The sequence below is a fragment of the Phalaenopsis equestris genome, unplaced genomic scaffold, assembly GCF_001263595.1.
Source record: "Phalaenopsis equestris unplaced genomic scaffold, ASM126359v1 Scaffold000235, whole genome shotgun sequence".
Lineage (NCBI taxonomy): Eukaryota > Viridiplantae > Streptophyta > Magnoliopsida > Asparagales > Orchidaceae > Phalaenopsis > Phalaenopsis equestris.
In genome coordinates this window covers 344924-359192 of record NW_018164677.1, presented here as the reverse complement: position 1 = coordinate 359192, position 14269 = coordinate 344924, and the positions used below count along the sequence as shown (strand labels likewise).

At 36.5% G+C, this 14269-nt stretch overlaps 1 protein-coding gene across 4 annotated transcripts in view; it reads right to left on the bottom strand.

Moving 5' to 3' along the window:
- Positions 1-989: 989 nt before the first annotated feature.
- The window catches only part of LOC110023915 (probable isoaspartyl peptidase/L-asparaginase 3), a 14864-nt gene continuing 1584 nt past the window's right edge, over positions 990-14269 (bottom strand). The window contains exons 3-7 of one of the 4 annotated variants that reach the window (XM_020723570.1): positions 10361-10425; positions 9827-10243; positions 9686-9744; positions 9300-9404; positions 990-1326 (exon numbers count right to left, since the gene is read on the bottom strand). In XM_020723570.1, coding sequence (XP_020579229.1) covers positions 1107-1326; positions 9300-9404; positions 9686-9744; positions 9827-10243; positions 10361-10425 — 866 coding nt within the window. In that variant the 3' untranslated portion in view covers positions 990-1106. Of the gene's footprint in view, positions 1327-9299; positions 9405-9685; positions 9745-9826; positions 10255-10360; positions 10426-14269 lie in introns of those variants that run through there. The other 3 variants (XM_020723571.1, XM_020723572.1, XM_020723573.1) reach the window with 3 other exon arrangements.

Below are 14269 nucleotides of genomic sequence, written 5' to 3'. Positions count from 1 at the left end.
AAACTGAAGAAGAACCTCATTTATGTTGGGCAGCTTGATGAGTGTGGACATTCAGTAGTGTTCTCAGATAGTACCTGGAAGGTTACTAAAAGAGCTCTGGAATTGGCTCGTGGTAAGAAAAGAGTTACGTTATATATGACTACATGTTTAATTAACAGTGTTGATACTATTGTTACAGAGAGCACAACAGACTTGTGGCATTGCAGACTTGGCCACATGAGTCAGAGGGGTATGAAGGAACTTCAGTCCAGAGGGAAGCTACCAGAACTGAATTCAGTTGATTTCAGCATGTGTGAGAGTTGCATTATGGAGAAACGGAGAAATGTCAGTTTCTTGAAAGGTGGAAATTTTTCTCCTCAAGAGCTGGATATTCGTAATATAGAGATTTTTCTCCTAAGGGGCTGAATATTCGCAATGTGAAGACTTTTTCTCCTAAGGGGCTGGATATTCGTCAAGGTGGAGAATTGCCCTAAATTTCTCAACACTTTTGTTTCTGCCCCATATAACAGAAGAGTTGGGATAAAAAAATAATCTCCATAAACCACTCACCAAACTCTCCTATGATGCCACCAAATACTCCTTATAATCTTCTCTTGCATCTACCAAAACAGTGACAACATTTATTCTCCTCATAAACACTTGCCACTGATGGCCCTGTAACTACCAGTATTAAATCCTACAACAAAAATGAATAAGATATATACTTTTTCCACCTTCGCAAAACTATTCTCTTAAGTTGTTCTTTTAATAGTGCCATTCATCAATACTCATTCCTAATTAAAATACAAAAAATAAAAATTGCTTTAGGTTTAAACAATATGAGACATGTAAAATAATCATTTGATTTGAACTTGTGCATATGAACAAGTATTCATGGTGATGTCAAGCACTAGAGCACTAAAATTAATGATATCAGTGTTGAAACTAAACTGGAACCTCATTAAGTTCCTACCAAAAAGAAGCAATAGAGTTATAAAAACAATGATGCTTCGACCATAATTAATTGAGTTGAGTTTCAAAACCGTTAGTTTGCATTTGTGAATCCAATATGTAAAAAATCAACTGAAACTTATATTAAAATGATCTCAAAAGTAAATTCAACAAATCTAGGGTTCCACGGTGAAGACTTCAACTTCTTTCATGCTGGATGTTCTTACAGAGTATTGAAATGTCCATCCATGGCAAGCCCCAGCATGCACACCATTCTTGTTGAGAGCAAAGATAGCTCCAACAAAATTTGGATATTTCCGCGCAATTCGCGATATTGCATCAGCTGCTGCAAGCTTAGGCTCCATCCCCCGTCTCATGCTCTCTACAACTTGGTAACTGGAGCCAGATTGAGATGTAGAAGTATAATTAAATATAATTCAATGACATTATGCCCAAATCATTAAACAGCTTTTAAAGACTAACCGAGTAATGCTGCAGTCCCACAAGATCTCTACATGCATATTTAGCACATTATGTCAATAAGTAGGTGTTTTTGGGCGTATGATGTTTTTTTAGTAAGGAGTTATATAGCAGTATCTAAACTGCCAGAGAGGCTGAATCAGAGAATAGTGAAGCAAGTACTAGGGTACATATATTAGGAGGTTTAATAAAGCCTCTGCCGAAATATATGATCGTTTCAGTATTAAAAGTTTTTGTGATAAATAAAAATAGGAAGATATGCATACATACCACCCAATTCTTACGTATTTACACATCTAACAACTAAACTTCAGTTTTCACATATAAGGCACTCTACCTATGCATGTAAAGTTGTACTTCACTTTTTAGTAGTAGTATTTTTAATGATATGAAAGATTTAGGTGATATAAATGTAAGAGTAAAGTTTAGGAGTTAAATATATAAATACATACGAACTGGGCGGTACGTATGTAAATGCCACAAAAAATTTTGGAACTTCTAAATATGGAGAAGAAATTATGATCATTAAGTCTTCTTACTATGGAAAGCAATGGATGCCCTCATCGTATGGAAGTAAGAGCAGAGGAGATAATTGATGATTGATGATGAACTCAAATTTTTTTATTTTTACTTCCTCAAATTGACTTTCGAATGTTGGTTTTCTCAATTAATTCAATGCTTGATTGGAAATAAACAGAGAAGTAGGAGAGAAAATATGCATGAATAAATCAAGTATGAGAAGGTTCATGATCGGAGTAGGCTTCGGAGTTTATTTTGTCCTTGCAACTCCAAGGGAGAGAGAGATACAAAGAGAAGATACTGGAGAATTTAGAAGGAAAAAAAAAATTTGTTATTCAAGCTTCAATTCACAATAAAATAAATGCATAATTTTTCGATAATTTAGAACTAGACAAAGACTAACAAAGAGATATTATCTATTAATAGAATAATCATAAATAAAAAAAAATTAAAAATGTTTTTCAAGAAAAAAAACCAGTTAAAATAAAAAATACTTGAAATAATTCAAAATAATCTCAATATGTCTCGTATTGCATCAACTCCACTGAATGGCTGCAACAACTCGTCTAATGAAGATTTAAGCAAAAGCACTGGAGTGTGATCTACGTCCATGAAAAATTTGGCACAGTTAGTTCATATGTACACTTTGCATTCCTAGTATACATTCAAATAACCAGTAACTCAATATGACCCATTACTCACTGGGTAACTTGCAAATGGATTCAGAACAGATTCACCTAACTATAACCAAGAGTTGCGCACTAGTCAGTTTGTCCTAGACATTCACAGCTCGCAGCTTGGCCAAGAAAACCTAACAGCTCGCCTAATAATTGAATAAGGCACAATCAACAACCAAGTCAACAACCTTATTACTCGTAACTTGACATTTCACACAGCTACAGGATGCACTATAGAACCACATGTTTTTATGTATCTTTTATTATTAAATTATTTTCAATCATGTAAGATAGTTAAAGACATCTCAAAATCAATAAAGAGGGGGTCAAAAGTTGAGGATGAAAGAAAATTATCCGCCAATGAACTCAACCTATGCAAGTCGTGCCTGATTTATCTGAAGAATGGCGAATACATCTTCCTTAATCCAAGAAGAGATAATGAGACTAGTAACAAGACATTACAATTCACATGTCAAAGAGCAAATTCTGCAACTCAAAAACCTGGTTTTAAAGAAAACAAATGTGGCAACCCGAATCATCATCCTAGCCAGGTTGAATCGGCGTGGAAGAGGTCATACATTACCATGGAACAAGTTGGTGCGTATGCCTACTGCCTACCATCTATAACTTACAAACATACAATGGTCAAGAAGTCCAATGAACTTAGACTAATGACGATCTAAAGAAATTTTATCCTTTAAACTCTTCTTTTTCACTTTGTTCATATTCCTCATTTGTATTTAGAATAAAGTATTTATAAGTCTAAACCAATAAAAGAGAACACAGGGAATTAGAGTTAAAAATATTAACGGGTTATACTGATACACATAATAGAAATTTAAAATTCGCCAACTTCTAGTCACACACCATCAAATGTTAGAAAAGTTCATTTCTAAAAAGCTATTAATAAAAGTAGAGATGGGCAAACTACTTTTTGCCACCTTGGCATGAGGCTGAGTTTAAACATAGCAAGACTTTTTCTTAAGAGAGAGCCAACGGCCTTAGGAAGGAGTCTTGCAAGTGTACCTACAAAGCCCCAAGGATAATTCCTTGAAGGAGAACAAAAGACACCCAAGAAGATGAATAATGGCACTTAACAACAAGTCGCTCATCTCGTTTTACTTGAAAGGCCTTTCCAAAAATAAAAAAAACATATAACGCACAAACAACAACAACAAGCCTTCATCCCATTAGATGTGGCCGGCTACATGAATTATTTTTCTCCATTGTGTTTTATTGAGTGTCATATTTTTATTTAATTCTAATAAATTAAAATCATTTTTTATTGTCCAAGTATGTTTAGATCTTCCTATAACGCATAAACAATGTTGAATAAAAAACACTGAAAACATCCTTGAATTTTCCTTTCAATATAACTCACATTTTCACTTATTATTTTCGGGAATGTGTTCATGGCAATTCGACTCAAGCAATTCGCCTCTACTCCTCAATATGTGCTTATGAAAATAGGTCTGGTCCTGGAGCTTGACTCCCCCTTTACGACAAAATTCACATTGAGTGTTGAGAGAGTCGGTTCTACCCGATTAATCCCAAGGACTTCCTGCACAAATGCGTAAAACCACTAAGGGAAAAGACTCCATTGAAAAGAACATTCAAGTATCCTGAGAAAGAAAACATTCACCTCAAATGCGTATTTCTAACAAATCTTTCTCTTCATCAATTAATCGACTTGAGTCATCAAGCAATTTGACAATTTGAAACGCATATCATCTATCGTCCTGATGATCAATTACTTAATTTGCACCTATTTAGGTTTCAATTTTTTTATATAAAAGGTTCTCCATAATGCAAAGCTAAGAAAGAAAATTTTCCTTTCATTACATTTAAAAATTTGTAAGTACGGAGCTTGAAATTATTCTCACCACCACCATCCTCATCTCCGTTGAGCTCGACTCCTAAGCAGGATCTTGAAACATCATCATTTCCATGTACTCAACTAGCAACTTACGCTTCATCAATATATTTAGGTAGAATTGAATTCCACCAACGAACTTGGCCTTAAAACATTCATTTATCGATTGAGTAAGGGTGTCAAAGAACTCGCATGCAGTCCTCGTCTTTTGTGATTACTTTTATTTATCGAAATCGATCTTCATCCAATAAAGACTGCAACCTAATCACATGAGTAAGATCGAATGCCAGCAATGATGACAATTTAGTAGGGGTCCTCCTGTTAATAAGGTCAACCTTTATAAAGCCACTGAATTAAATTATCTTCTTTGTTGGGAAGGATGGCCTAACGGTTAAGATAGACTGTTCACCCTTTGCTATTGAGGGTTGTTCTATTGTTGTCATAAGTCACTTGTGCTCTCTCAATTTAGTGAGTTAAATTAAATTAGGAGTGAATTTTTAATTGAAATGATAGAAATATATAGATTATTGTCACTAAAAATATTATTTTTTTGTAAGAAATGTCCACCTTATGTGAGATGAAGATTTCAAACCTGGATGCAAAAATAATAGTGCAAATTCAGCAATGATGAACTGAAGGAACATTGAAATGAAAAAGAAAAGAAATTGTTGAAGTTACAATAGCAATATTACAGTAATAAATCTCAGTAGTGAAGTACTGTAGCAATGCTACCTTGGCAACACCGCTGTGCTAATCCATAAAAAAAAAAAGTCTGAAACCCAAGAGGGCGGTGCTGCATTGCCACTTTGGAACACTACAATGCTAGTTCGTAGTGTCATGGCACGACGGATTGACAGAACTGTTTTAATTCGATTTTGGAGTTAACCCTGGGGAGTTATAAAGCAAATTGGAATAGTTTTGGGTAGTATGCAGTATATTAGAGCGTGTAAATCATATGAGTGACATATTGCCAATTGGGTGTGTGAAAAGTGAGAATGAGTGAGACTAGTAGAGTAAAGTTATGTAAATAAAGGAAAGCAAGAGCATGTTTGATCTTCAAAGCCTTAATCAGGATTTATGCTCCTGACTCTAGCATAATTCTTGTGACTGCACTCTTATTTTTGTGATTATTTCTAATGCAGTGTTTAGGAACTAAGGTTCTCTGAAATTGTGTGTCCCATTAAAGCATTGTATATTTTATGTGTTTTGATTGCATTCAAATGAAATATGTTGCTTTGTTCAATCCTGAACTTAATTTAATTATTGTTTGGTTGAACACATTTAGAAATTTTGACTGAAATCTAATAGAACGGTATGATTGACATTCAATTTTCTAGAAACATAACATATAATTTTTTTGAAATTGCAATCTTTTATGGAATAGAATTCACAGAATCTTTTGCACTAATTTGGATAGGAATATCCCTAATCAATAATATGAAAGTTCAATGTCTTTTAACTCTCAACGGATATTAAGAGAAATGTATCTCCTCGATTAACAACTATCAATAAGAGAATAGAAGATACAACTGTGTAAAATGTTTAGGTATTCATAAATTCAGAGAAAGTTTTTATTTGAAAAAACAACATTTTACCATTTCAAACCTTCATCTTTGGCTAAACTTATTGGATAAAGCTTAGGTTTATAAAAACTAGTAATTAATTTCATTGGATTTAGTACTCAATCCTCATGGAAGCAATATCCCATTAACTATTTTATTGCTCAAAACGGCATGTGCACTTGCATACACTGCATTAATCGGTCACTATCCTAGCCCTCTTGGAAAGAGGCTCACCCCTTTCACATTAACTATTTCGGGAGGAACATGTAGGACGGAATCCTTAGCCTGCTTTCTAGCTGCCTCTTTGCATATTCGGATAGGTCCTTGGCTTGGGCAAAGTGGTGGATGACAGGAAGGAGGCACCACCTCCACTTCAACAATCCATTAGACTTGCACCACGCATTCCTAGGTTTAACAATTAAGTCACCAATAGTATTTCCCTTGGCTTCCTTCTCTCCAACATAGAACTTGGCAATTCACTACTCTCTAGCGCCATCCTTATCGACATCAGCAGAGATCAACACTTTCTCTTCCTCCTCTACATCTATCTCTTGTTGAGTATCAAAGATGTCCAGAAGTACCCTATAACAAAAAAACACATGGTAGAGATGGGTGTGACCATGGAGACCTCTTCTGAACCCTCTTCTCCAACAACTCCTCCTTCCGCTCCTTTCTCATCTAGAATCACCACCACATCCTTGGCCACCTTCTTAGAGGAAAGCTGCGTAATTCAAAGGGGTGATATCATAAATGAAAAAGAGGAACTCGGCGCATGATAAATATAAAGTAAAAAAAAACAAGTGAATGCACATTCAATCTAATATTCTCTGAAGCACCTAATAATTGATGTAGTTCTTCACCTTAAGCTCAGCTTCGTTCAATAGCTAGAAATGTTGCTACTCATAATCTATCCTTAGAAAACTTGGTGGTTGGGGGAAATCCGTTACTAATCCTTGCACTTGACTATGTCTTAGCAAATCTTCCAAGAAGTGATATTGCCATCCAGCCCTATCAGTCAAACATTGTAAAAGAACATGATGAAACCATCCTTGTAAGCCTTTATCTAAAAAAGTTGAGCAACCATGAAATCTTCTTCTTCTTCATATATAATATTGACAACATGATGCTTGAAAATGAGTTTGGTGTCACTTGCACGGGAACAACTCTGTAAAAGCTCCTAGGAAAGGGGGAAGTGCAGCCTATGATGGAATTGATCCTGGTAGTAGCATAGCTCATCCGCAAATGTTGTGTCAAGCAACTTGCCATCCTTCGTGCCTGCAATTGGTGCCCGTTGTTCAAGACACTTTGTCTATATCAGTTTCAAGTTCTTCGTTGACAATATGTAAGTTTCTGCCATTGAGTTATTGGTGAATGACTACTACATTGAAGGAGAGGAGAGGAGAGGCCATGATGGAAAAAAAAAATGAACGAGCTCCTAGAAAGGATGCGAAAAAATAAGTTGAAAGGACAATCTTGATAGCTCAAGAGATCATGAGGAAATTTCATCCACAATCCCTACTGATTAATTTATAGAAAGAGTAAAGGATAAGGAAATCGAAACGAGCAACATCAACCCACATTGCTTCAATCGCAGATCTTTTCAAAAATAAAAAATTTGAATTTTAAATTTCAAATGTATCTAAAAACAGTCATAAACTTAGATTTTGCATCAACATAAAAATCAAAATAATAGACCAAATTGAAACACAAGGGTCTAAGTCCACAAAAAATAGTGAAAGGGGTCAACTCACCCAATTAATTGCAATAATAATTAGGGTTGGTTAAACTCAGGCCTCTCGTAGAAAGTAAACTTCTACAAATAATTGAAACACGGCGTTTGCGACAACCTCTCTGGTGATCCTATCGCAACCCATCAAGCACTTCAAAACAAGCTTGTCGCAAGCAATGCAATTTCACATTAGATGACCACTGTTGTCTCTGCCAAGGAAATCTTCAACTAAGTTGGAAAAACTCCAACATGTGAGAATGTAACCTTCAAAACGCCACTACGTATTCTGCTCGGAATATTAAAAATGAAATATATTATGACTTCTAATAAGACTCACATAACAACAAAACCTTGTTACGTCCGTCCCTAGCCTAAGGGCAATGTTGTTTTTTATATGCCTAAGGGCTATTTAGTCTTTTATTATTGCTATTGTGAGATATAAATAGACTTATTATGTTTTGGGTTAGGCTTATGCATGAGATTATTGGGGTGAGACTTAGGTTTAGCGTTTGGAAGAGATTTCTTACCTCTCAAATTGTAATAATTGAGAGAGATTGCCTACCTCTCAAATTGTATGTGTTTATCTTATAAATATTTGTGTTGTATTGCTTCGTTTTGATGTTCCGGAAAAAAAATTGTGTTTGTCCTAATTCCTGTGGAAAAAATGTGTAGATCTTGACGTCAAATCGTATCAAACCTTCGGCCTTCTAACCATTAGAATAAGACCACGATTGACCTAGGTTGATGATATCATCAAATCTCTTGACCAAGTTGATTTTATTTACATTCATTCCCATAACTATAAACTTATAAGTTTAATCTAAAGAGAACATCATGTTCTTATGTGAGAGTATTTTCAAGTACTAAACCATGGATATAACAATCTTGGAGATTTGCACATATTGAAAACCTTGACCTTGCATCTCTTAAGTAAACCTTGGTCAGCCTCATTAACTAACCAAGGGACATCTATGATACTCATACTCTAAAATGTCTTTAAAATTCCATGTTACTTTAAATCTATCCCAAAGCTACTAAAAAAGGGTCCAAAGAAAAGATTCATTTCAGCTCATGAGTGATTTTAGAGTGTACACTTAAGTCTTACACTAAATCATAATCCAAAAATGTGTCTTGGAAAGTTTCCAGCCATGGCCTAAGAATGCCTCTAAGATGGACCTCCATACAAGCAGTCACATTAATATGTATAAGAAAAGAAGGCGCAAATTTCAAGGTCAATTCATGCTTTACGAGGATCAATGTGTTCGCATTGATCTAGTCTGCATCATCTTTCATCTAAGCAAATCAGAATACCCAAGTAAATTAAACAGGTAATGCAGAGATTTTTTTTAAAAAAATTAAATACGTAAGAGAAAACAAAAAATGATAGAAATAAGCTAAAATTATTTTAATTCAGTTATTGTCCACTATCAATATCTTTATGCTAGTAAGATACAAGCAACCAAAGTACTAAAGTCAAAAAAACTTGAGGGACATTAACAATAGCTAAGAGAATAGGATCAGAATCCTACCATGGAAGGAACCGCATCATGATGTCACCATCTCCAGTTGCACCACAAGCACCAACTTCATCATCAGCATACGCAGAAGATCCTGCAATTGGTCCATCACCCACCCTACACGGAAGCGAAAACCTTGGATTACTCCGTCAATTTACTGAATAAGTGCAATGAGGCAGATCTTACATTCGGAAACAAACTCAAATTTGGAAACATGCCCAATCTCTTTGTTGTAGAATAAAAGAGCAAAATATTTGTGGCGTATACATTTTAAAAACACTTCAATGAGTCCAAATGAAACAGAGTTTAAGGTCTCCTCAACACAGAATCACAATTGAATTACTTGGCCGCAGAAGTGGTTACTGACATACTGATAATAAAACTGGATCAAAATTTACCTGCCAGGAATTTTAAACGTAGCGCCATTAGTTGATGTCCCAACTGCTATTCTTCCAGCCTAAACATAACCAAAAAAAAGCATCAAGACAGATAACAGCCTTATCAAACAGAGTACTCGTTCAGATCTAGTAAATTTATACTTTATCTATCACAGCCATGGATATTGTGTCATGATAAAGATGACCAACGGGAATGTAATTTGCCTTTGAAGCTACAAGCATGTTATATTCAGGGAAATTTTTCCCCAATTCACCAAGAGACTTCTTAGCTAAAGTTGATGCAGCATCGCTCAAATAATATGGACCACAGCTATTTGTAGGAATGACGTTTTTTCGAAAGTTCGGTTGGCAAGAGTTCCTCTTCCACCTAATCCACTTCTCAAGAGATTCAGGTGAGCTCAGATTTGAAGGTCCATGAAGACCCATAGAAATAGCAAAAATAGACGCCATCTCTCCAACAATCAAAGTATGCTCTGTGTGCTCCATAACTAATTTGGCAGCTTTTATGCCATCCTTGACAAATCTCATGGCAGCCACAGCTCCAACCTCCATAGTTGACTATAGGTATCCTTAGCAAACAAGAGATGGATCAACATCTTTCATATATGTGAAAACGAGGAACTTTTATTTCTTCCTTCCAAGAAACTCAAATAAGTAAGAAGTCCATCAACTTACTCCATTCATAAGAAGTGCATCCAATGTAGTTTCTCCATTTTCGTCAGGACTTCCACCGGGTCCAACTGTTTAGTAGCATAAAAAACGGAATGAATAATTACTGGACAATAAACACAATTTAGTCGCACAAACAATGTATAGCACTAAATTGTTGTGCTTTATAGAGCCGTGGCATTAAGAAATGGGAGGCTTTCAGCAAACTCAAAAAATGGAATAGTGCAAACACCCAACTTCTTTAGAACACAAAGACAGAGCGAAAGAGAGAATATAGATTAGAAATACCCTAACAACCCACAGCTGCTATATCTTCAATCTTCTGAATGCTCCTATAAACCCCTCACTCCATCACATGATCTACAACAATCCATCTCACTCACAGCCATATGATCAGCTAAGGCAATTTACATACATAACCATTTCTACTGTATATATAGACATGAAAACAATGTAATCATTTGAGTAATAATACCAGGTTTATACATGCTCCTTCTCAGTGGACTGCTCTGTTTCTACATGATATTAGAGCCCAAAGCATAACAGCATTCCTCTCTTCTGCTCGTGGATCATTCTGGCTCACCTCAACACACACTAGCCAACACACTGCCTCCTCCTCTGCAAGATGGCTGAACTCTCTATCCCGGCATCACTGAAATTTCTCATGACTCACATTAAGACTATCTGCTCCACTAACCCCACCAATGATAATTACCAATTATGGAAAGCTCAAATCAACAAGTTCTTCACAACAAATGATTTTGACTACTTTCTCGGTGGCACAATACTAGGGGACTCAAAAATTGACCCAACAAGCCACTCAACTCAAAAAATCCAGGTTCAAATTGACCCTAACAATATTTGGGTTAGGCTCAGGTTAAGAATTCTAACCCGTTTAATTTTTTTGGGTTAGATTTGGGTCAACTCGCTAACCTAAAATTAACCCTAAACTAACTCGTTAACCTGAATTGACTCAGGATCAACCCGCCAACCCAAAATTGACTCGCGATTGAATTGCAAATAACTTAAATTTTATCTGAATAGTTGTTATTTCTTATGTTAAATGGGTTATACGAGTCGGTTTTAGATAAGTGGGTTGAAAGCAGGTCTGGTTCAGGTTAAACTTTAAGGCCCATTTAATATTTGACTCGGGTTTAGGTCAAGCAGTTTTGGGTCGAGTCAATTTTGGGTCAAACATAAACCAGATTCGACACCCCTACACAATACCCTCCTCACCAAAACATCTTATTCAGGCCAACTAGTCCCAAATCCAGAAAACACACTTTGGAATCTCATTGATCAGGGCCTAGTAGCAGGCCCCTTCTCCCCCATCCCAAATACCATTATTCCATATGTTCTACCCCTCCAAAATACCTCAGCCATCTAAACGACCCTTGAACATTGACTTCAGCCCCCAAACCGATCACAAGTTATTCAGCTAAAAAACGAGCTTAGCCACATCTCCATGGGAAACAATACCATGCAACAATATATTTCCACCATCAAAACTCTCGTCGACAACATTGCAGCCATATATTTTCGTCAAGATAACAAATACACTATCCTCTATATTCTCAAAGATCTCCACCGACCAATCAAGCCTTCAAAATAGTGACTTGGACAAAACTAACACCATCAACTTCAATGAATTTTACTCACTCCTATGCAGCAAGAAGATAACAGCGTCACTGAATCTGCAAAGGAACAACCACACCTTGCCGTCAAAACAGGAATTATCAACACCACTCCCACCCCCAACGACTTCCAATATCATCCTCTCAAAAACCAGCCCCTCTAGCTGCCAATTTCACCAAAGGTTGCCCTTCAATAACCTGCGAAATCTCTCATAATATTGGTCACATAGCTACTGATCTTCAGTACAAACCACAACAACCCCTCCAACCACGCATAATGATCTGCTCTCAGCCACTCAATCTCCTGCGCATGATTGGATTCTTGACTCTCGTGCCTACTCACACCTAATTCCTTTTCTCGAAAATCATCAACATCCTACTACCTACTCTGGTAAGCTCACTCTCTCACTCTCTCACTCTCTCACTCTCTCACCTCTCCTTCACAATGGACAAATAACATGTATCATCCACATAGGCAAAGAAATCCTTCCTACCCCCACCCATAAGCTCACTCTCTCACCTCTCCTTCATGTTCTTACCCTATCTTAAAATCTCATCTCTATTCACCGAGCCTAAGACAACAAATTGTCGACTACATTCGATGACTATAGTTTCTAAATATAAGATCAAGCAACCAAGGAGTTCTTCTTCATGGAAAAACCCATAGAGAAGTCCACACCATTTCAAACCCCACCTCAAATCACTAAGCAAAATTCTAGTAACAGCCTCATAAATGGCATTAACTTCTCCAAAACCCCAGTCCCCCAACATAACCTCTCCAATCTCTCCCTTCAATACAAAAACCACATCCATACTAATTCAAACTCCCTCCATTATTCCATCGCCTACTACTCCGACTCAGCCCAACCCAACCACTGCTCCATCTATCCATCCCATGATAACCAACTCAAAACCCAGTTTTACTCAAACCAAAACAAATTTTTGATCTCACCACCACCTCTCCACATTAAACCACCAATGATGCACTCGAGAAATCTAGCATCCACATTGGTCTTAAGCCATGTCCGCAAAATTCTTAATTTTTCAACAACAAGGCATCTGAACACTCATCCCTCCCCCACCTCATCATAACACCCTCGAATGCAAATGAACATAAGAAACCAAGTACAACTTAGATGGCACAATCGTCCGTTATAAAGCTCATCTTGTGGCCTAAGGCTACAAAGAACAAAAAGGCATTTACTACCATGAAACTTTCAGTATGGTTGCTAAACTCCCCACCACATGTATCCTCGCCATTGTGGCTCATCATAATTAGCCCTTCCAACAACGTGATAATAAAACTCAATAAAATCATCTACAAGGCACAACCACCCAACTTCATTGATCCCTAGTACCCACATCATGTTTGTCATCTAAAAAAGCCCTCTGTGGCCTCAAGCAACCTCCCAGTCAATGGTATTCCACATTTTGCACCCATCCCCTCCTTCGGGGTTTTAAACTTAGCTCTACCGACCTGTCTCTCATTCTCTATAATCATTACAATACACATCTTTATCTCCTCGTCATAGGATTAAAATGACAATAATATTGTGGCTTCCAGAAAAAAATATTTGAGATAAATCTTATTGTTCTGAGCTTTGCCATTTTTCAGTGTACATTTCACTAAAGCATGCAAAACACCAAGCGAAACTGCAATGTTTACCCTCTTCCAAGTAGTTGCTCTCAAAACTAATTATTAAAACAGATTCAAGGATCTTCAAGGGATTCATCCATAATAAGTTCAGTTATAATCAAACAGGTAATATAAGAATCAAACTAACAACAATTTGTTTGCAAGTAGAACAACGCAAAATGCAGACTTTTGTAATCCTTCCAATCCTCTAATACATAAAGCATTTTTCTTTTATCATCACAATTATTTGAAGGTGTGAGTTTGGGTGATCAAATTATTAAAAGGTGTGAACGATTTAGATATCTTGGGTCCATTGTTCAAAGCGATGGTAATATATATGGGGATGTTAATAGTAGAATTCAAGTTGGTTGGTTGAAGTGGAGGAATGCTTCGGGCCTTTTGTGTGATAGAAAAGTACCGCTTAGACTGAAAGGAAAATTTTATAACACGGTGGTGAGACCTGCAATGCTCTATGGCGCTGAATGTTGGCCTTTAAAAGAGAAGCATAATAATAAGTTAAGTGTTGCCGAGATGACAATGATTAGGTGGATGAGTGGCTTTACACTTAGAGACAAAATGTGAAATAAATATATCCGTGATAGGGTTGGTGTAGCTTCTGTGACGGACAAAATTAGAGAAAGTCGT